The sequence below is a fragment of the Oncorhynchus mykiss genome, chromosome 6 (genome assembly GCF_013265735.2).
Source record: "Oncorhynchus mykiss isolate Arlee chromosome 6, USDA_OmykA_1.1, whole genome shotgun sequence".
NCBI lineage: Eukaryota > Metazoa > Chordata > Actinopteri > Salmoniformes > Salmonidae > Oncorhynchus > Oncorhynchus mykiss.
Genome location: NC_048570.1, coordinates 47,449,581 through 47,472,413, shown reverse-complemented (window position 1 = coordinate 47,472,413; position 22,833 = coordinate 47,449,581). Strand labels below are relative to the sequence as shown.

At 45.0% G+C, this 22,833-nt stretch overlaps 1 protein-coding gene across 4 annotated transcripts in view; it reads right to left on the bottom strand.

Annotated features, from left to right (window-relative positions):
* LOC110526910 overlaps positions 1–21,569 on the bottom strand; it is a 44,128-nt gene extending 22,559 nt beyond the window's left edge. Inside the window, exons 1-7 of one of the 4 annotated variants that reach the window (XM_036980269.1) lie at positions 6,981–7,097; positions 5,968–6,069; positions 5,781–5,838; positions 5,427–5,574; positions 5,298–5,334; positions 4,775–5,055; positions 3,418–4,534 (exon numbers count right to left, since the gene is read on the bottom strand). In XM_036980269.1, the coding sequence (XP_036836164.1) occupies positions 3,418–4,534; positions 4,775–5,055; positions 5,298–5,334; positions 5,427–5,574; positions 5,781–5,838; positions 5,968–6,069; positions 6,981–6,995 (1,758 nt within the window). In that variant the 5' untranslated portion in view covers positions 6,996–7,097. Of the gene's footprint in view, positions 1–3,417; positions 4,535–4,774; positions 5,056–5,297; positions 5,335–5,426; positions 5,575–5,780; positions 5,839–5,967; positions 6,070–6,980; positions 7,098–19,869; positions 20,151–20,863 lie in introns of those variants that run through there. The other 3 variants (XM_036980271.1, XM_036980272.1, XM_036980270.1) reach the window with 3 other exon arrangements.
* Between the last annotated feature and the right edge of the window lie 1,264 nt (positions 21,570–22,833).

The following is a 22,833-nucleotide window of genomic DNA, read 5'->3' as shown; positions in this document are numbered from 1 at the left end:
AGACTCCATGAGGGTGGTATGAGGGCTCGATGTCCACAGGTGGGGGTTGTGCTTACAGCCCAACACCGTGCAGGACGTTTGGCATATGCCAGAGAACACCAAGATTGGCAAATTCGCCACTGGCGCCCTGTGCTCTTCACAGATGAAAGCAGGTTCACACTGAGCACGTGACAGACGTGACAGAGTCTGGAGACGCCGTGGAGAACGTTCTGCTGCCTGCAACATCCTCTAGCATGACCGGTTTGGCGATGGGTCAGTCATGGTGTGGGGTGGCATTTCTTTGGGGGGGCGCACAGCCCTCCATGTGCTCACCAGAGGTAGCTTGACTGCCATTAGGTACCGAGATGAGATCCTCAGACCCCTTGTGAGACCATATGCTGGTGCGGTTGGCCCTGGGTTCCTCCTAATGCAAGACAATGCTAGACCTCATGTGGCTGGAGTGTGTCAGCAGTTCCTGCAATAGGAAGGCATTGATGCTATGGACTGGCCCGCCCGTTCCCCAGACCTGAATCCAATTGAGCACATTTGTCCAATTGGGACATCATGTCTCGCTCCATCCACCAACGCCACGTTGCACCACAGACTGTCCAGGAGTTGGCGGATGCTTTAGTCCAGGTCTGGGAGGAGATCCCTCAGGAGACCATCCGCCACCTCATCAGGAGCATGCCCAGGCGTTGTAGGGAGGTCATACAGGCACGTGGAGGCCACACACACTACTGAGCCTCATTTTGACTTGTTTTAAGGACATTACATCAAAGTTGGATCAGCCTGTAGTGTGGTTTTCCACTTTAATTTTGAGTGTGACTCCAAATCCAGACCTCCATGGGTTGATACATTTGATTTCCATTGATAATTTTTGTGTGATTTTGTTGTCACCACATTCAACTATGTAAAGAAAAAAGTATTTAATAAGAATATTTCATTCATTCAGATCTAGGATGTGTTATTTTAGTGTTCCCTTTCTTTTTTTGAGCAGTGTACATACATACATACATTCATACATACATACAGTGGGGCAAAAAAGTATTTAGTCAGCCACCAATTGTGCAAGTTCTCCCACTTAAAAAGATGAGAGAGGCCTGTAATTTAAATCATAGGTACACTTCAACTATGACAGACAAAATGAGAAAAGAAAATCCAGAAAATCACATTGTAGGATTTTTTATGAATTTATTTGCAAATTATGGTGGAAAATAAGTATTTGGTCACCTACAAACAAGCAAGATTTCTGGCTCTCACAGACCTGCAACTTCTTCTTTAAGAGGCTCCTCTGTCCTCCACTCATTACCTGTATTAATGGCACCTGTTTGAACTTGTTATCAGTATAAAAGACACCTGTCCACAACCTCAAACAGTCACACTCCAAACTCCACTATGGCCAAGACCAAAGAGCTGTCAAAGGACACCAGAAGCAAAATTGTAGACCTGCACCAGGCTGGGAAGACTGAATCTGCAATAGGTAAGCAGCTTGGTTTGAAGAAATCAACTGTGGGAGCAAATATTAGGAAATGGAAGGCATACAAAACCACTGATCTGGGGCTCCATGCAAGATCTCACCCCGATCTCACAAGAACGGTGAGCAAAAATCCAGGAACCACACGGGGGGACCTAGTGAATGACCTGCAGAGAGCTGGGACCAAAGTAACAAAACCTACCATCAGCAAGGGCATTGAAGATGAAACGTGGCTGGGTCTTTCAGTATGACAATGATCCCAAACACACCGCCCGGGCAACAAAGGAGTGGCTTCGTAAGAAGCATTTCAAGGTCCTGGAGTGGCTTAGCCAGTCTCCAGATCTCAACCCCATAGAAAATCTTTGGAGGGAGTTGAAAGTCCGTGTTGCCCAGCAACAGCCCCAAAACATCACTGCTCTAGAGGAGATCTGCATGGAGGAATGGGCCAAAATACCAGCAACAGTGTGTGAAAACCTTGTGAAGACTTACAGAAAACGTTTGACCTCTGTCATTGCAAAAGTATTGAGATACACTTTTGTTATTGACCAAATACTTATTTTTCACCAAAATTTCAAATAAATTCATTAAAAATCCTACAATTTCTCATTTTGTCTGTCATAGTTGATTTAATGTGACCCTCTTCCTGTCTCGTAACAGATCCAGCCCCTGACGGTTGCCCTGACCCAGACTACATCCCCAGGTCCAGATGATTCCAGCAGGCACAGCCCAGGTGGTTCAGCAGAGGCTCCTCCAGCAGCAGGTGGTGACTGCAGCTGCCTTGTTTCAGATACAGACCCCCACTCCTCACAGCCCGGCCCAACAGGCCCCAGTTTCCGCTGCAGCAGAGTCCCCAGTACAGCAGCAGCCGGCCAAGGGCCAGGCTCGCGGAGGAGCCATGAGGGGCAAGACCCAGTCCAAGCCCAGCAGCTAGGTGCCCACAGGACTAGTTAGAGCTCCCCTTTCAGCTAGGCTAAACAGGACATCTCATCAGTGTTAATGCACTCAGTGACTGACTAGCAGATCCAGCGTTATGAAGGAGTGGTGGAGTCCAGTTTGAGGTGGCTGTGTTGAATCTAACCTGGTTTAAGGAACTGCTCCATGTAAAGGAATGACCTGTCTTTTAAGAGTGTCATCATCTATCTTCAACACAGTACTGTAACTGTCGGCTGTTTCCTTCGCGACTGTTTCAGAAGGTCTCCCCTGGAGGAAACCTGGACAACATCCAGGGGGAGGTTTAAGATCAGAAAAGCAGAAAAACAATATTCATGCCTTTTTTTAAATTGATGAATATATTAATGTTACTCCATAGATATCCTGTGGCTATGGGCTGGTGCATAGCTCATTTGGGGAATGTCCATTTGAATAATGTTTTGTGTATTCATACATTGTCCCTGTCCGCCTTGATGATATTATTCTCATGCTTACCGTTTATGATGTCTGTAATTTCATAGTTGGTAGATATAGAAAACACCCTTCTTGTTAAAAAAAACCTATGTAGTGATAATCATATCTTTACGTTGTAAGTTTGAGCTATGTAGTCTGAAGAAAGCTTGTGATTGTGTCTCTGGCACCCGGATAAGCACGCATCCTACGTTATCTCCCAAGGCAGGCAGTATTACCACTGCACTGGATAACCTAGCTATCTATAGTGGCAACCAGCTAATATTTTCATTACATAAAGTGCATTCGGAAAGTATTCAGACCCCTTGACCTTTTCCACATTGTTACGTTACAGCCTTACTCTAAAGTTGATTCAATCGTTCCCCACCCCCCCTCTACAGATAATAACCCATAAAAAGAAATCAAAAACAGGTTTTTGATTAAAAAATAAATAAAACAATGTACTAAAAATAAAATACTGATATCACATTTACAAATATTCAGACCCTTTACTCAGTACTTTGTTGAAGCACCTTTGGCAGCGATTACAGCCTCGAGTCTTCTTGGGTATCGTCCCTGACAATGTTTTGAGCTACACCAGAATGACTGGTGGTATCCACTTCCTCTCCATCAATGTTGGCCTTCAAGATTTGTGCTGCATTGGAGGTCTCGCTTGTTGCCATAATGGCGCCAGAAGGAGACAGCCCAGGGGAGGACTTGCCACTCAATAGATTGCCTACATCAGATATAGTGGTTTCAGATGTTTGGAGAGATTCAGTTGGAGAGGATCCTCTACTTTCTGCATCAGAATCCACAGAGTACATGACCTGGCTTACCATAACTTTGGTAAAGAGACTGACTGTGTCACTAAATACTGATGAAGAAGAAGAGCATGAAATTCTATCTTCAGACACTCTAGCCAACACCTTGGCCCCCTGAGCCAAACTCATTGAAGTTGAATAGGGCATAAAACTAGGAAGCAGGAGGCACTTAACAGACTCCTCTACAAACAGCTGAACCAGCTCGTAAGTTGTGGGCTTCCACACCTTGTCATTCCTCTTCAGCTTCGAAAGGATGGTATCAGATGCACTCTTTCCAGCCACCACTGTCAGTCCCAGAGGGGTCAAGTTGCTATCGGAAATTATGCGGTTCACTTGGTGACTGAGATCACGGGAGAGAGCACCAATCCTACCCTGATATATGAGCTCCTCCAGTCTAGCTATTGCATCTGTTAGATCAGGGTGAGATGTAACCTGCCCTTCTGCCTCTGGATATACCTTCTTCATGATGGTATCGGCTATGGCAAACATGCTTGTTCTGGCATCACACACCATTGTTTTTGGCTTAGTAGATTCGCTCAAGTCAATGACTGAGCATCTTACAATGGGCTGAGCAGTACTCTCGGGTAACTCAGAAGGAATGGGAGTGCCAGGGAGTGCAAATTCCCACTCTGTCTTCTGTGATTTGGCAGTTGAGAATGACAACGAGGAAGAAGACCGTAGTGACTCTTGATAGACCAATTCCTCGCCACGTTCGCTGCTAATCTTCTCAATGTTCTCCAGCATAGGTCCAACCACTTTTTCTATTTGTGAAAGCTGTCCTGCAGCCACCATTTGGTCAGATTTTGACAGTTGCTCCTGGACACTGCTGATGATACTGTCCTCTGGCATTCCCAGGTGGGCTTTCAGTGAGGTCTGGGAACTTTAAAATGAACAAGCAAAGCATGTTAATTGCTGTCTGAAGTTGGAAAATCGATATCTTTCTGCTAACAAATCTAACAAGCATTATAATTGAGTATTCTAAATGTCATTTATATGTGTGCATTAGATATTGCAAAACACACCTGTTAGAAAGTTGGAAAATATTGAAATGGAGAAATTATTGTTCATCAGTTTCAGGGTTAGGATTAACTGCACACACATTATGGGGAACATACAGTACCTCTTGGAAGAGGGTGTGCTAGACCTTGGTTGGAGAGCCTTGCCGCCACAGTTACACATCTCCTTCGCCAAATATTTAACTTCCTGGATGAGCTCCAGTCTTTTCTGCTCAAAGGCAGTGAAGGATCTTGCACTGCCGCCCCTCTTGAGTGAGTCAGCGTTGTCATAAAAGCCCGTCACCCCTAGAATGCGGGCCAGGGCCGGCAGCAGGATCTGCAGGGTGGTCTGTGTAATGAAGTTGACAATGGTCTTGCACAATTTTGCAAGCTGTTCCTTTGTCATCTGCATTGCACAAACAAAACAGAACACAGCAGGTTTGGCAATGAAACTCTGATGTAAAGTATTCTAGATTGAACAGAATGCATTTCACCAACATCGTTTTCCTTATCTGTGACTGAATTCAAAGTTGGATGAAGTATGACAGATTAATGAACGTAATAGCAGAATAGAACTATGGTTAATTCCTCTCTCGATTCAACATAACATTCCCAAATCAAAGGTCAAAGGCTGATGGAGAAACTTACAGGTTTTTTAAATCCTTTATAGATCACTTGCCATTGCCTAGAAAAGAAAAAAGAAATGTGTTTTACTTACTTTTTATTTCCTTCTGCACAAAATATGTGAGGCTAGAGCAAAACATGGGCCTAACATACTCATCAGTAAGATTGCGCATGAATGAGATGAGGATTGGGTAGCAGTCCTCCATCTCATCTTTGTTGCCTGGGCCGAATGCAGCCTTAAGAGCATTCTTCTCCAAGAGCTCAATAACAGATCCTCTGTCCGGGTGTTTATTCCTCAATCCTAAATATGTTATTACCATATAGGACAATTCAGGATAAGTCAGACGCTTTTCTCTTAATACAATACTTTGATAAAATTGCTACAATAGGACTATTGAATAAAACTATCCATGCAACATTTCTTACTGACTACAGTTTCTAACATGACCTTTATCTATGATATGCAGGTTTAGAGAACCAACATACTACAGAGGGAAAATCTATGACCTGCATCCGTATCAGTGCCCTGCTCCCCTGACTTCTTGGCACTACTTTTCCTCTTCACCTTGGATAGAATATAATAGAATAGATTCCAGATCACAAATAATAGACATGTTACATCAGGTCAATGCAGCTATTGTGACAATTGAGTGTTACTAGTCTAGTAGTTGCCCTGTCACACCTGCCATTTTACCTTTCCTGTCTTCTTGGGCTCCTTCTTGAGCTGGGCCACTGGTTCTTCCTCAGCAACCTCCCTCCACTCCCCCGGGGGATCATCATCATCTCTCTGTACTACCTGAAGGACATAGGAATTTCATGTCAATGTCAGATTAGATTCTTGCAAAGGACATCATAGAGCTACAGCCATATCAGAGCTAAACTGGTGATTGACTTAATAGAGAGAATTATACATTTGTTTTGCATTAGCCTATGTTATCTTAAATGACGTTTTCCTTAGTTACATTCCCAAATATGTTGTGTCATTTAATCTACCCTTTCTTCATCCATAATAGCATACAGTATTTTTTATATCTCGAAAAACTTGTCCTCATCTGTGTTTTTTTCACTCATGTTGAGTTTACTGAGGACAATATTGCAGCCACTGACGAATTAAGAACTTCATACCACGTCATGGAATGTTAGACCTTTATGACATCAGGGGCTAATTGCACATTCCCATTCTCTCATTAATATTGGGGGGGAAATATATTGATCAGATCACACAATTTCCCCATCAACCGTTTTCGATACAGCTAGGCCCACATTGAAATCTGTTCACTAAGCACTGCGACTCAGTAAGTCAAAACAGAAATAAACCTAGTCTAATTTCGTGTCGACCTCTTTTGGATTTATTTCGGTACCCCATTTAGTGAGCCAGTTGATTGATCTATTCCTTATAGTGCATTCCTTAAAAGTAGGCCTACATTAGGGAATAAGGTGCTATTTGGTAGCATATTCCTCTCTAGCCCATGCCTCCACCAATCCAATGATTTTAGATTTGTAGGAAGAAGCGAACGAGAGTGTACACTTCAGGAGAAGGGAGATATTATTGGACTGTATCCCTAGGCTATAGCCAGGCCTAAACCAAGTAGCCTTGAATACGAAACCAAAAGCTTGGATTGCCAAAGGCCTATCAGAGCTAAATTGGTGATAACAACTTTTAACTTACTGTAAAACATGTTCTACCTTCCCCTATATTTCTCTTACCTTTTCTTCCACCATAGCTCATTTTATATATCGAATAGCATGTCATTGACGGTTTTGGCTTGGCTACTTTCATGTCGAGTTATGATAAAAGAGCATTTTTGCAGACGCAGACTTTTAGTTAGTTGGGGACTTCATGGACTGAAGGCAGTAGAAATGTTAACAAATGTTGATATGTTGCCCTCTTGTGGAATTATTTAGGTAAAACAACAATGTGTTGTGTAGGATCCAAATTATTGTTTTCTCCTCATCCCTGTGTTACGTCCTATTATCAGTCTCAAACAGAGAGCAATACACTTTAATAGTAGAGGGTTAAACACTCTTTGCGATGTAATTATTTGCTTGCACTCACCGTGGCATCCAGTACCGAAGCTATCCCTGAGGCCCACCTCCCAGCCTACTCAGCTGTTCTCCCGAACCCCACTCATACACGGCTAGAGCCCAATACTCCACCGGATCCTTGCTGTAACTCTGGACCTTGGCACCAGTTCACCGCTGCTACCGATTGGCTATAGTGGATCTATAGTGGATAACGCCACTGCCACGAAGCTAGCACCAGTTAGCCGTGAGCCAGGCGCATCTCCCTGCTAGCATTCAACATTTTACAATACCTCTTTCGCCATCTGGCTTGGATTCTCTGTCGACACGGCCCCCTGCCGCACCACCACGACTGGTCTGCCGACGAATACTCCATCCGCTGTGCCTTCAACCGGCCTCCGTCGGAGGGCTACTAGCTTTAAACGCAGTGTCGCCCGCGTGCTAGCGTAATGGCGGCTTCCCTGTTCCATCTACTGCTGCCTTCTGGACACTATTATCACTTGGCTACAGAGCTGATGCCTGCTGGACTGTCCATTAATCACGTACTCCATTCTGTTTATTTATTTTTTTATCTGTCGTCCCCAGCCACGAACTCAGGCTCTGTGTGTCATTGCCATTTTACCTGCTATTGTTGTGTTAGCTGATTAGCTGTTGTTGTCTCACCTGTTGTTTTAGCTAGCTCTCCCAATTAACACCTGCGATTACTTTATGCCTCGCTGTATGTCTCTCTCAAATGTCAATATACTGTTGTTCTGGTTAGTTATCATTGTTTTGGTTTACAATGGAGTCCCTAGTTCCACTCTTCATACCTCTGATACCTCCTTTGTACCACCTCCCACACATGCGGTGACCTCACCCATTACAACCAGCATGTCCAGAGATACAACCTTTCTTATCATCACCCAGTGCCTGGGCTTACCTCCGCTGTACCCGCACCCCACCATACCCCTGTCTGCGCATTATGCCCTAAATATATTCTACCATGCCCAGAAATCTGCTCCTTTTATTCTTTGTCCCCAACTCTCTAGGCGACCAGTTTTGATAGCCTTTAGCCGCACCCTCATACTACTCCTCCTTTTTTTTCCCGCAGGTGATGTGGAGGTAAACCCAGGCCCTGCTCCCAGAAGTTTGCGCTGGAGTTTAGGACCCTGGCTGCCGGCGCTGGATGGAGCAACAGGGCCCTGATCGACCATTACCACTGTAGTCTACGTGAGGACGCCCGTCGGGATCTGGTCTGCAGAGACACCACCCTCACCTTCGACCAGCTGGTGGACCTGTCCATCCGGCTGGACAACCTGCTGGCTACTCGCGGACGTCCAGATCGGGGTCTGGTTGTTCCATCCTCCCGCACACCCTCTCCGATACCCATTGAGCTGGGAGGTGCGGTGCGCAGGGAGACCGGAGGGGGTTCCCTCTCGTGCACCATATGTGGCCGCAGAGGTCACACTGCTGGTCGGTGCCGGGTTGGTTCCTCTGGGAATCGAGGTAGCAGGCAGGGCACTCTGGTGTCACCCCAGGTGAGTATTCTGTTGCACATATGTTTTTGTCTGTTACTTTTCCTGAATTTTCCCCGCGTTCCCAGCATAAGGTGCTAGTAGATTCAGGCGCGGCTGGGAATTTCATTAATAAAGGATTAGTTCATAGTTTAGCTCTCGCCTTCTGTAAAAAGAAGGCGACTCACTTACCACCCCATCGACAGGGGGATTGTGCGATAGATCTCCTGGTAGACGCTGCACTTCCCAGGAGTCACATGTATCCCCTGTCGCAAGCGGAGACGGTGGCTATGGAGACATATGTCTCCGAATCCCTGCGTCAGGGGTACATTCAGCCCTCCATTTCACCTGTCTCCTCGATTTTATTTTTCTGTGAAGAAGAAGGATCGAGGTTTGTGCCCGTGCATTGATTATTGAGGTCTCAATAAAATCATGGTGAGGTATAGTTACCCAGTTACCCACCTCTTATTGCTATGGCCATTGAGTCAATGCACAGGGCTCGCTTCTTCAATAAACTGGATCTCAGGAGTGCGTACAATCTGGTGCATATTCGGAAGGCAGACGAGCGTAAGACGGCATTTAGTACCACCTCAGGGCATTATGAGTACCTCGTCATGCCGTATGGGTTTTAGCCCTGTGCCTTCTTTTCGAAGAACCTCAGCCTGGCGGAGCGAAACTATGATGTGGGGGACCGGGAGCTGTTGGCTGTCGTCAAGGCCTTGAAGGCGTGGAGACATTGGCATGAGGGGGCTAAACACCCTTTTCTCATCTGGACTGACCATCGCAAACTGGAGTACATCCGGGAGGCGAGGAGACTGAATCCTCGTCAGGCAGGGTGGGCCATGTTTTTCACCCATTTTGTGTTTACCTTCTCTTACAGACCAGGCTCCCAGAACGTTAAGGCAGACGCACTGTCCCGGCTGTATGACACAGAGGAGCGGTCCATGGATCCCACTCCCATACTTCCAGCCTCTTGTTTGGTGGCGCCAAACAATGAACATGCACATGTAGAATGGTGTTAAGACACTAACAGCTTACAGATTGTAGGCAATTCAGGTCACAGTTATGAAAACTTAGGACACTAAAGAGGCCTTTCTACTGACTCTGAAAACCACCAAAAGAAAGATGCCCAGGGTCCCTGCTCATCTGCGTGAACATGCCTTAGGCATGCTGCAAGGAGGCATGAGGACTGCAGATGTGGCCAGGGCAATAAATTGCAATGTTCGTAGTGTGAGACGCCGAAGACAGCGATACAGGGAGACAGGACGGACAGCTGATGGTCCTCGCAGTGGCAGACCACGTGTAACAACACCTGCACAGACCACGTGTAACAACACCCACATCGGTACATGCGAACATCACACCTGCGGGACAGGCACAGGATGGCAACAACAACTGCCCGAGTTACACCAGGAAAGCACAATCTCTCCATCAGTGCTCAGACTGAATAGACTGAATAATAGGCTGGACTGGGGGCTTGTAGGCCTGTTGTCTGGTGAAGACCTGCCTTACATCACCGGCAACAACATCGCCTATGGGCACAAACCCACCGTTGCTGGACCAGACAGGACTGGCAAAAAGTGTTCTTCACTGACGAGTCGTGGTTTTGTCTCACCAAAGGTGATGGTCGGATTTGCGTTTATCGTCGAAAGAATGAGCGTTACAGAGGCCTGTACTCTGCAGCGGGATCGATTTGGAGTTGGAAGGTCCGTCATGGGCTGGGGCGGTGTGTCACAGCATCATCGGACTGAGCTTGTTGTCATTGCAGGCTATCTCAATGCTGTGCGTTACAGGGAAGACATCCTCCTCCCTCATGTGGAACCATTCCTGCAGGCTCATCCTGACATGACCCTGCAGCATGACAATGCCACCACGCACAGAACGAGCAGTATGGCTGATTTCCTACAAGACAGAAATGTCAGTGTTTTGCCATGGCCAGCAAAGAGCCCTGATCTCAATCCCATTGAGCATGTCTAGGACCTGTTGGATTGGATGGAGAGGACAGGGCCATTCCCCCCTAGAAATGTCTGGGATCTTGCAGGTGCCTTGGTGGAAGAGTGGGGTAACATCTCACAGGAATAACTGGCAAGTCTGGTGCAGTCCATGAGGAGGAGATGCACTGCAGTACTTAATGCTGCTGGTGGCCACACCAGATACTGACTGTTACTTTTGATTTTGCCCTTCCCCTTTCGTTCAGGGACACATTATTCAATTTCTGTTCGTCACATATCTGTGGAACTTATTCAGTTTGTCTCAGTTTTTGAATCTTATGTTCGTACAAATATTTACACGTGTTACGTTTGCTGAAAATAATTGCAGTTGACAGTGAGAGGACATACATACATACATACACATACACACACACACACACACATACATACATACATACATACATACATACACTGCTCAAAAAAATTAAGGGAACACTTAAACAACACAATGTAACTCCAAGTCAATCACACTTCTGTGAAATCAAACTGTCCACTTAGGAAGCAACACTGATTGACAATAAATTTCACATGCTGTTGTGCAAATGGAATAGACAACAGGTGGAAATTATAGGCAATTAGCAAGACACCCCCAATAAAGGAGCGGTTCTGCAGGTGGGGACCACAGACCACTTCTCAGTTCCTATGCTTCCTGGCTGATGTTTTGGTCACTTTTGAATGCTGGCGGTGCTTTCACTCTAGTGGTAGCATGAGACGGAGCCTACAACCCACACAAGTGGCTCAGGTAGTGCAGCTCATCCAGGATGGAAAAATCAATGCGAGCTGTGGCAAGAAGGTTTGCTGTGTCTGTCAGCGTAGTGTCCAGAGCATGGATGCGCTACCAGGAGACAGGCCAGTACATCAGGAGACGTGGAGGAGGCCGTAGGAGGGCAACAACCCAGCAGCAGGACCGCTACCACCGCCTTTGTGCAAGGAGGAGTACTGCCAGAGCCCTGCAAAATGACCTCCAGCAGGCCACAAATGTGCATGTGTCTGCTCAAACGGTCAGAAACAGACTCCATGAGGGTGGTATGAGGGCTCGATGTCCACAGGTGGGGGTTGTGCTTACAGCCCAACACCGTGCAGGACGTTTGGCATTTGCCAGAGAACACCAAGATTGGCAAATTCGCCACTGGCGCCCTGTGCTCTTCACAGATGAAAGCAGGTTCACACTGAGCACGTGACAGACGTGACAGAGTCTGGAGACGCCGTGGAGAACGTTCTGCTGCCTGCAACATCCTCTAGCATGACTGGTTTGGCGATGGGTCAGTCATGGTGTGGGGTGGCATTTCTTTGGGGGGGGCGCACAGCCCTCCATGTGCTCACCAGAGGTAGCTTGACTGCCATTAGGTACCGAGATGAGATCCTCAGACCCCTTGTGAGACCATATGCTGGTGCGGTTGGCCCTGGGTTCCTCCTAATGCAAGACAATGCTAGACCTCATGTGGCTGGAGTGTGTCAGCAGTTCCTGCAATAGGAAGGCATTGATGCTATGGACTGGCCCGCCCGTTCCCCAGACCTGAATCCAATTGAGCACATCTGGGACATCATGTCTCGCTCCATCCACCAACGCTACGTTGCACCACAGACTGTCCAGGAGTTGGCGGATGCTTTAGTCCAGGTCTGGGAGGAGATCCCTCAGGAGACCATCCGCCACCTCATCAGGAGCATGCCCAGGCGTTGTAGGGAGGTCATACAGGCACGTGGAGGCCACACACACTACTGAGCCTCATTTTGACTTGTTTTAAGGACATTACATCAAAGTTGGATCAGCCTGTAGTGTGGTTTTCCACTTTAATTTTGAGTGTGACTCCAAATCCAGACCTCCATGGGTTGATACATTTGATTTCCATTGATAATATTAAATTGATTTTATTGTAAGCACATTCAACTATGTAAAGAAAAAAGTATTTAATAAGAATATTTCATTCATTCAGATCTTGGATGTGTTATTTTAGTGTTCCCTTTCTTTTTTTGAGCAGTGTACATACATACATACATTCATACATACATACAGTGGGGCAAAAAAGTATTTAGTCAGCCACCAATTATGCAAGTTCTCCCACTTAAAAAGAGGAGAGAGGCCTGTAATTTAAATCATAGGTACACTTCAACTATGACAGACAAAATGAGAAAAGAAAATCCAGAAAATCACATTGTAGGATTTTTAATGAATTTATTTGCAAATTATGGTGGAAAATAAGTATTTGGTCACCTACAAACAAGCAAGATTTCTGGCTCTCACAGACCTGCAACTTCTTCTTTAAGAGGCGCCTCTGTCCTCCACTCGTTACCTGTATTAATGGCACCTGTTTGAACTTGTTATCAGTATAAAAGACACCTGTCCACAACCTCAAACAGTCACACTCCAAACTCCACTATGGCCAAGACCAAAGAGCTGTCAAAGGACACCAGAAACAAAATTGTAGACCTGCACCAGGCTGCGAAGACTGAATCTGCAATAGCTAAGCAGCTTGGTTTGAAGAAATCAACTGTGGGAGCAAATATTAGGAAATGGAAGGCATACAAAACCACTGATATTCTCTCTCGATCTGGGGCTCCACGCAAGATCTCACCCCGTGGGGTCAAAATGATCACAAGAACGGTGAGCAAAAATGCCAGAACCACACGGGGGGACCTAGTGAATGACCTGCAGAGAGCTGGGACCAAAGTAACAAAACCTACCATCAGCAAGGGCATTGAAGATGAAACGTGGCTGGGTCTTTCAGTATGACAATGATCCCAAACACACCGCCCGGGCAACAAAGGAGTGGCTTCGTAAGAAGCATTTCAAGGTCCTGAAGTGGCTTAGCCAGTCTCCAGATCTCAACCCCATAGAAAATCTTTGGAGGGAGTTGAAAGTCCGTGTTGCCCAGCAACAGCCCCAAAACATCACTGCTCTAGAGGAGGTCTGCATGGAGGAATGGGCCAAAATACCAGCAACAGTGTGTGAAGACTTACAGAAAACGTTTGACCTCTGTCATTGCCAACAAAGGGTATATAACAAAGTATTGAGATAAACTTTTGTTATTGACCAAATTCTTATTTTCCACCATACACACATACACATACACACACACACACACACACACACACACACACACACACACACACACACACACACACACACACACACACACACACATATACATACATACATACATACATACATACATACATACATACATACATACATACATACATACATACATACATACATACATACATACATACATACATATAATGTATGTATGTATGTATGTATGTGGGGCTGCAGGTAGCCTCGTGGTTAGAGCATTGGGCCAGTAACCGAGAGGTTGCCAGATCAAATCCCCGAGCTGACAAGGTAAAAATCTGTCGTTCTGCCCTTGAACAAGGCAATTAACCCACTGTTCCTATGGCCGTCGTTGTAAATAAGAATTTGTTCTTAACTGACTTGCCTAAAATTTAAAAAAACAATCATACACTCTTAACAATACTGCTACAGAAGTGACACCTAGGGACGGTGCCAACAGATTACAACCACGAGTGATCAACAGATTACAACCACGAGTGATCAACTTACACTTTATAACATGTTGTCTTCTGTATGATTTAATGTGACCCTCATCCTGTCTCGTAACAGATCCTGACCCAGACTACATCCCCAGGTCCAGATGATTCCAGCAGGCACAGCCTAGGTGGTTCAGCAGAAGCTCCTCCAGCAGCAGGTGGTGACTGCAGCTGCCTCGCTTCAGATACCGCCCCTCCTCACAGCCCGGCCCAACAGGCCCCAGTTTCCGCTGCAGCAGAGTCCCCAGTACAGCAGCAGCCAGCCAAGGGCCAGGCTCGCGGAGGGCCATGAGGGGCAAGACCCAGTCCAAGCCCAGCGGGGGCAGCAGCTAGGTGCCCGCAGGACTAGTTAGAGCTCCCCTTTCAGCTAGGCTAAGCAGGACATCTCATCAGTGTAAATGCACTCAGTGACTGAGGAGCAGCATTATGAAGAGATCCAGCGTTATGAAGGAGTGGTGGAGCCCAGTCTGAGGTGGCTGTGTTGAATCTAACCTGGTTTAAGGAACTGCTCCATGTAAAGGAATGACCTGTCTTTTAAGAGTGTCATCATCTATCTTCAACACAGTACTGTAACTGTCGGCTGTTTCCTTCGCAACTGTTTCAGAAGGTCTCCCTTGGAGGAAACCTGGACCAACATCCAGGGTTTAAGATCAGAAAAGCAGAAAAACAATATTCATGCATTTTTTTAAATTGATGAATATATTAATGTTACTCCATAGATATCCTGTGGCTATGGGCTGGTGCATAGCTCATTTGGGGAATGTCCATTTGAATAATGTTTTGTGTATTCATACATTGTCCCTGTCCGCCTTGATGATATTATTCTGATGCTTACCGTTTATGATGTCTGTAATTTCATAGTTGGTAGATATAGAAAACACCCTTCTTGTTAAAAAAAAACCTATGTAGTGATAATCATATCTTTACGTTGTAAGTTTGAGCTATGTAGTCTGAAGAAAGCTTGTGATTGTGTCTCTGGCACCCGGATAAGCACGCATCCTACGTTATCTCCCAAGGCAGGCAGTATTACCACTGCACTGGATAACCTAGCTATCTATAGTGGCAACCAGCTAATATTTTCATTACATAAAGTGCATTCGGAAAGTATTCAGACCCCTTGACCTTTTCCACATTGTTACGTTACAGCCTTATTCTAAAATTGATTGTGTAGCTTAATGAGAGGAAAAAATATTTGTATCATTTTTAGAATAAGGCTGTAACGTAACAATGTGGAAAAAGTCAAGTGGTCTGAATACTTTCCGGATGCACTGTAAGTTTACTTTTTATAACACATTTCCTGTGATATAACCGTTGGGAAATAATGGGTACTACTACCGTATAATAGGTTAAATCAAAAGATGGAATATGCTGCAATAGATAAAAGCCTTTCTCAGTGTTTTAGTCATGAGGGAGAAAAGAAAGCTCTCAACAGCGCTGTCTGTTTTCCCCTGCTGGCTGCTGAAGAGTGGCAGATATATCAGAAGAGAAAACATTTATTTGGGCAGGAGGGCAGAGATTCAGGCCTAAAGCCACTCAGAAGATCCTAGATCACTGGATCAGAGGGCATGTCACACAGTGTCAGAAGAGTCAGACTGTGAAGAAGGGCTATACACACACCACTATAGTCAATGTTGCTATCACTGCTAACATTTAAAAGACCAGTATTGTAATCTGGTCTGTTAACGGGAGCACATAAGAAGACAAAGGCCAATTTATTGCAATAAATGACGTTTAATAAATTGTCTGAAGTTACTTGGTCTTTAAGGACTGTTTGAAGGGCTTGAACAGGCCTTTGGAGATGGCAGAAAACATCCTGACGAGAAGTGGACGTTTGTGAGGCGTCTCCTGTTGGGAGCTGGCGGGGAGATCCTTTGGCAGTGCAGACATGGCAGCATGTGGCACTATGCTGGGCACTACAGAAGAGAGAGAGAGCGTTTACATGCACTTTAATTCAGAAATGATGTAATGTATGTTACAACTCAACATAACTGACACTGATAAAATGAGAACCAACAGCTTGAGTTTTGGAGAATATAATTACTTTTACATAAGAGATGACTACTGATTGCGTATATAACCTTTGTAAGGTTATTTTGAAATGGCATTTCTTTGTACACCAATATCTCAAACAGACAATGAATGTCCTGTTGTGTGAACTTACGCATGCCATCTTCAGCAGTGGTCTGTACTTGTTCTGATTCAGAGCGGTGGGAATCCTTCTTGTTCCCCTTCTTGAATAGCTAAGTATTTAAAGAGAAAAACATGTTTTAAAAAATGTCACAGCTGACCAACCTCATGATGATAACAATCACACCTACCACACCAGCACAACAACATTTATGATTGGTTTTGGAATGAACGGATGGTTTTATATTTTTTACACTGAATAGCATTGTTTACTCACAACTGTTCATTTAAATATGTTTGCTGTACCATTAAGTTGCTTGTCAGCCTGACCAGCCTTTGTAGAAAAGATAGTTTCCCGCTGCTAGCCCTCACATCCTCAGCCAGTGGAAGAGCCTTAGGCCCGGTGGTTTTGACTGATGTTCTTGAGGCTGCCCTCAATGCCTCATTACATCTGTGGAGAAGCGCTTCACTCAAAGACTTGACAAGAATCCTATCAAATGAAGAGTCCTGAGTCGACACGGCCTGTTGGAGGATTTTCTCCGAGCCAAACTCCTCCAACAGATTTTTATAGACGACTCTGTAGACTTTATGAATCCTCAAGTTCTCTGGATAGGCTTGTGTCTCAGAGAAGCCTGACCATGCACAGAAGACCTCCATAACTTTAGGGATCAGGTCTTGTGACTTGCGTGTGACGTCAACTGGGTAATCTTCTGCTGGGGTTTGGATTTCTGTTAGAATTCTCATTACTAACACGCTGATGAGGCCGGTGACGTCATCATCACTGCCCAAGTTATCAGAGGATGGGGTTGGAAGTGTGACATCTTTGACCATGTCTGGGCTGGTTGACATATCGTCCCTGACAATGTTTTGAGCTACACCAGAATGACTGGTGGTATCCACTTCCTCTCCATCAATGTTGGCCTTCAAGATTTGTGCTGCATTGGAGGTCTCGCTTGTTGCCATAATGGTGCCAGAAGGAGACAGCCGAGGGGAGGACTTGCCACTCAATAGATTGCCTACATCAGATATAGTGGGTTCAGATGTTTGGAGAGATTCAGTTGGAGAGGATCCTCTACTTTCTGCATCAGAATCCACAGAGTACATGACCTGGCTTACCATAACTTTGGTAAAGAGACTGACTGTCACTAAATACTGATGAAGAAGAAGAGCATGAAATTCTATCTTCAGACACTCTAGCCAACACCTTGGCCCCCTGAGCCAAACTCATTGAAGTTGAATAGGGCACAAAACTAGGAAGCAGGAGGCACTTAACAGACTCCTCTACAAACAGCTGAACCAGCTCGTAAGTTGTGGGCTTCCCCACCTTGTCATTCCTCTTCAGCTTCGAAAGGATGGTATCAGATGCACTCTTTCATGCCGCCACTGTCAGTCCCAGAGGGGTCAAGTTGCTGTCGGAAATTATGCGGTTGACTTGGTGACTGAGATCACGGGAGAGAGCACCAATCCTACCCTGAGATATGAGCTCCTCCAGTCTAGCTATTGGATCTGTTAGATAAGGGTGAGATGTAACCTGCCCTTCTGCCTCTGGATATACCTTCTTCATGATGGTATCGGCTATGGCAAACATGCTTGTTCTGGCATCACACACCATTGTTTTTGGCTTAGTAGATTCGCTCATGTCAATGACTGAGCATCTTACAATGGGCTGAGCAGTACTCTCGGGTAACTCAGAAGGAATGGGAGTGCAAATTCCCACTCTGTCTTCTGTGATTTGGCAGTTGAGAATGACAACGAGGAGGAAGACCGCAGTGACTCTTGATAGACCAATTCCTCGCCACATTCGCTGCTTATCTTCTCAATGTTCTCCAGCATAGTTCCAACCACTTTATCTATTTGTGAAAGCTGTCCTGCAGCCACCATTTGGTCAGATTTTGACAGTTGCTCCTGGACACTGCTGATGATACTGTCCTCTGGCATTCCCAGGTGGACTTTCAGTGAGGTCTGGGAACTTTAAAATGAACAAGCAAAGCATGTTAATTGCTGTCTGAAGTTGGAAAATCGATATCTTAGTGCTAACAAATCTAACAAGCATTATAATTGAGTATTCTAAATGTAATTTATATGTGTGCATTAGATATTGCAAAACACACCTGTTAGAAAGCTGGAAAATATTGAAATGGGGAAATTATTGTTCATCAGTTTGAGGGTTAGGATTAACTGCACACACACACACACACACACACACATTATGGGGAACATACAGTACCTCTTGGAAGAGGGTGTGCTAGACCTTGGTCGGAGAGCCCTGCCGCCACAGTTACTTCGCCAAATATTTAACTTCCTGGATGAGCTCTAGTCTTTTCTGCTCAAAGGCAGTGAAGGATCTTGCACTGCCACCCCTCTTGAGTGAGTCAGCGTTGTCATAAAAGCCCGTCACCCCTAGAATGCGGGCCAGGGCCGGCAGCAGGATCTGCAGGGTGGTCTGTGCAATGAAGTTGACAATGGTCTTGCACAATTTTGCAAGCTGTTCCTTTGTCATCTGCATTGCACAAACAAAACAGAACACAGCAGGTTTGGCAATGAAACTCTGATGTAAAGTATTCTAGATTGAACAGAATGCATTTCACCAACATCGTTTTCCTTATCTGTGGCTGAATTCAAAGTTGGATGAAGTATGACAGATTAATGAACGTAATAGCAGAATAGAACTATGGTTAATTCCTCTCTCTTGATTCAACACAACATTCCCAAATCAAAGGTCAAAGGCTGATGGAGAAACTTACAGTTTTTTAAAATCCTTTATAGATCACTTGCCATTGCCTAGAAAAGAAAAAAGAAATGTGTTTTACTTACTTTTTATTTCCTTCTGCACAAAATATGTGAGGCTAGAGCAAAACATGGTTCTAACATACTCATCAGTAAGATTGCGCATGAATGAGATGAGGATTGGGTAGCAGTCCTCTATCTCTACTTTGTTGCCTGGACCGAATGCAGCCTTAAGAGCATTCTTCTCCAAGAGCTCAATAACAGATCCTCTGTCCGGGTGTTTATTCCTCAATCCTAAATATGTTATTACCAACTAGGACAATTCAGGATAAGTCAGACGCTTTTCTCTTAATACAATACTTCGATAAAATTGCTACAATAGGACTATTGAATAAAACTATCCATGCAAAATTTCTTACTGACTACAGTTTCTAACATGACCTTTATCTATGATATGCAGGTTTAGAGAACCAACATACTACAGAGGGAAAATCTATGACCTGCATCCGTATCAGTGCCCTGCTCCCCTGACTTCTTGGCACTACTTTTCCTCTTCGCCTTGGATAGAATATAATAGAATAGATTCCAGATCACAAATAATAGACACGTTACATCAGGTCAATGCAGCTATTGTGACAATTGAGTGTTACTAGTCTAGTAGTTGCCCTGTCACTCCTGCCATTTTACCTTTCCTGTCTTCTTGGGCTCCTTCTTGAGCTGGGCCACTGGTTCTTCCTCAACAACCTCCCTCCCCTCCCTCGGGGGATCATCATCATCTCTCTGTACTACCTGAAGGACATAGGAATTTCATGTCAATGTCAGATTAGATTCTTGCAAAGGACATCATAGAGCTACAGCCATATCAGAGCTAAACTGGTGATTGACTTAATAGAGAGAATTAGACATTTGTTTTGCAATAGCCTATGTTATCTTAAATTACGTTTTCCTTAGTTACATTCCCAAATATTTAGTGTAATTTAACCTACATTTTCTTCATCCATAATAGCATACAGTATTTTTTATATCTCGAAAAACGTGTCCTTATCTGTGTTGTTTTCACTCATGTTGAGTTTACTGAGGACAATATTGCAGCCACTGACGAATTAAGAACTTCATACCACGTCATGGAATGTTAAACCTTTATGCACATTCCCATTCTCTCATTAATATTGGGGGGGAAATATATTGATCAGATTACACAATTTCCCCATCAACCGTTTTCGATACAGCTAGGCCCACATTGAAATCTGTTCACTAAGCACTGCGACTCAGCAGGTCAAAACAGAAATAAACCTAGTCTAATTTCGTGTCGACCTCTTTTGGATGTATTTCGGTACCCCATTTAGTGAGCCAGTTGATTGATCTATTCCTTATAGTGCATTCCTTAAAAGTAGGCCTACATTAGGGAATAAGGTGCTATTTGGTAGCATATTCCTCTCTAGCCCATTCCTCCACCAATCCAATGATTTTAGATTTGTAGGAAGAAGCGAACGAGAGTGTACACTTCAGGAGAAAGAGATATTATTGGACTGTATCCCTAGGCTATAGCCAGGCTAAACCAAGTAGCCTTGAGTACGATCCCAAAAGCTTGGATTGCCAAAGGCCTTTCAGAGCTAAATTGGTGATAACAACTTTAAACTTACTGTAAAACATGTTCTACCTTCCCCTATATTTCACTTACCTTTTCTTCCACCATAGCTAATTGTATATCCCGAAAAGCATGTCATTGACTGTTTTGGCTTTGCTACTTTCATGTCGAGTTATGATAAAAGAGCATTTTTGCAGACGCAGACTTTTAGTTAGTCGGGGACGTCATGGACTGAAGGCAGTAGAGGTTAATTGGTTTTAAGAAATGTTTATATGTCGCCCTCTTGTGGAATTATTTAGGTACAACAACGTGTTGTGTAGGATCCAAATGATTGTTTTCTCCTCATCCCTGTGTTACGTCCTATTATCAGTCATAAACAGAGAGCAATACACTTTAATAGTAAAGAGGTAACACTGCTTCACCCAATGTGATACGGTATCGCTATTATTTTTTATTTTATTTTAGAACACATTCAAGAACCTCCAGAAGCTAACTAGCTAATTAGCTAAAAGCTATTTAGTCATAGTTAGCCAATGCTAGCGGCTTTTACCTTCTGCACAGATACCAGCCCTGTTCTTAGCCTGGATAATACTCGCCAGTCTACTAGTATCGGACTGTCTCTCCACAACAACGCCGGGTTCCTGCCGTAATCCCTGGACCACTACTTCTGATCTTCACAGCTAGATCACAGCTTGCAGCTAACTAGCTCACAGCTAGCTTGCACTTATCGTGGCATCCAGTACCGAAGCTATCCCTGAGGCCCACCTCCCGGCCTACTCAGCTGTTCTCCCGAACCCCACTCATACACGGCTAGAGCCCAATACTCCACCTGATCCTTGCTGTAAACTCTGGACCTTGGCACCGGTTCATCGCTGCTACCGATTGGCTATAGTGGATCTATAGTGGATAACGCCACTGCCACGAAAGTAGCACCAGTTAGCCGTGAGCCAGGCGCATCTCCCTGCTAGCATTCTAAATTCTACCTGCCCCCCACCGCACCACCACGACTGGTCTGCCGACGAATACTCCATCCGCTGTGCCTTCAACCGGCCTCCGTCGGAGGGCTACTAACTTTAAACGCAGTGTAGCCCGCGTGCTAGCGTAATGGCGCCTTCCCTGTACCATCTACTGCTGCCTTCTGGACACTGTTATCACTTGGCTACATAGCTGATGCCTGCTGGACTGTCGATTAATCACGGTACTCCATTCTGTTTATTTATTTTTTATCTGTCGGCCCCAGCCAGCCGCGATCTCAGGCTCTGTGTGTCATCGCCATTTTACCTGCTGTTGTTGTGTTAGCTGATTAGCTGTTGTTGTCTCACCTGTTGTTTTAGCTAGCTCTCCCAATCAACACCTGCGATTACTTTATGCCTCGCTGTATGTCTCTCTCAAATGTCAATATGCCTTGTATACTGTTGTTCAGGTTAGTTATCATTGTTTTGGTTTACAATGGAGCCCCTAGTTCCACTACTCATACCTCTGATATCTCCTTTGTACCACCTCCCACACATGCGGTGACCTCTGAGGTTTCTGTGTTTTACACTATAGCCATTACCATATGTGTATTCCCAGCAGCTCTGGCCATCTGAGGGAGCTCTTAATCACCCCAGACATCAGCAGTGCCACTGCATTCCCACTGCAGTACTTGATGGACTCCAGCAAAGATAATGGCATCTGTTTTGTCACCATACTGGTGATAAGGTTTCTATCGGAGATCAGACCTTCAGCCCTAGATGGACCATCCCAACAGGCAGCAGATCTGACAGAAACATCTCAGCAACTCATCAGACTAGTCCTGTCTGAGTTCTGTCTGCATCAAGATTCTGCAGGACACAGGCATATTCCCAGAACCTGAACATCCAAAGGGTTCAGAGGTGTACATAAAAAACTAATGGAGGAGTTTGGCTCTTATGAAACCCTGCAAGCAGCTATTTCCTCCCAGGACCCTGCATTTGACAGAGTCCTGGTAAAGTCCTTGACCCAGCAGCTGGTACAGGGATGCAAGGAGGCGTCAAGACCAGCTTCTGCTGCAACAAACCCATCAGACCAGGCTGAGACAGAGA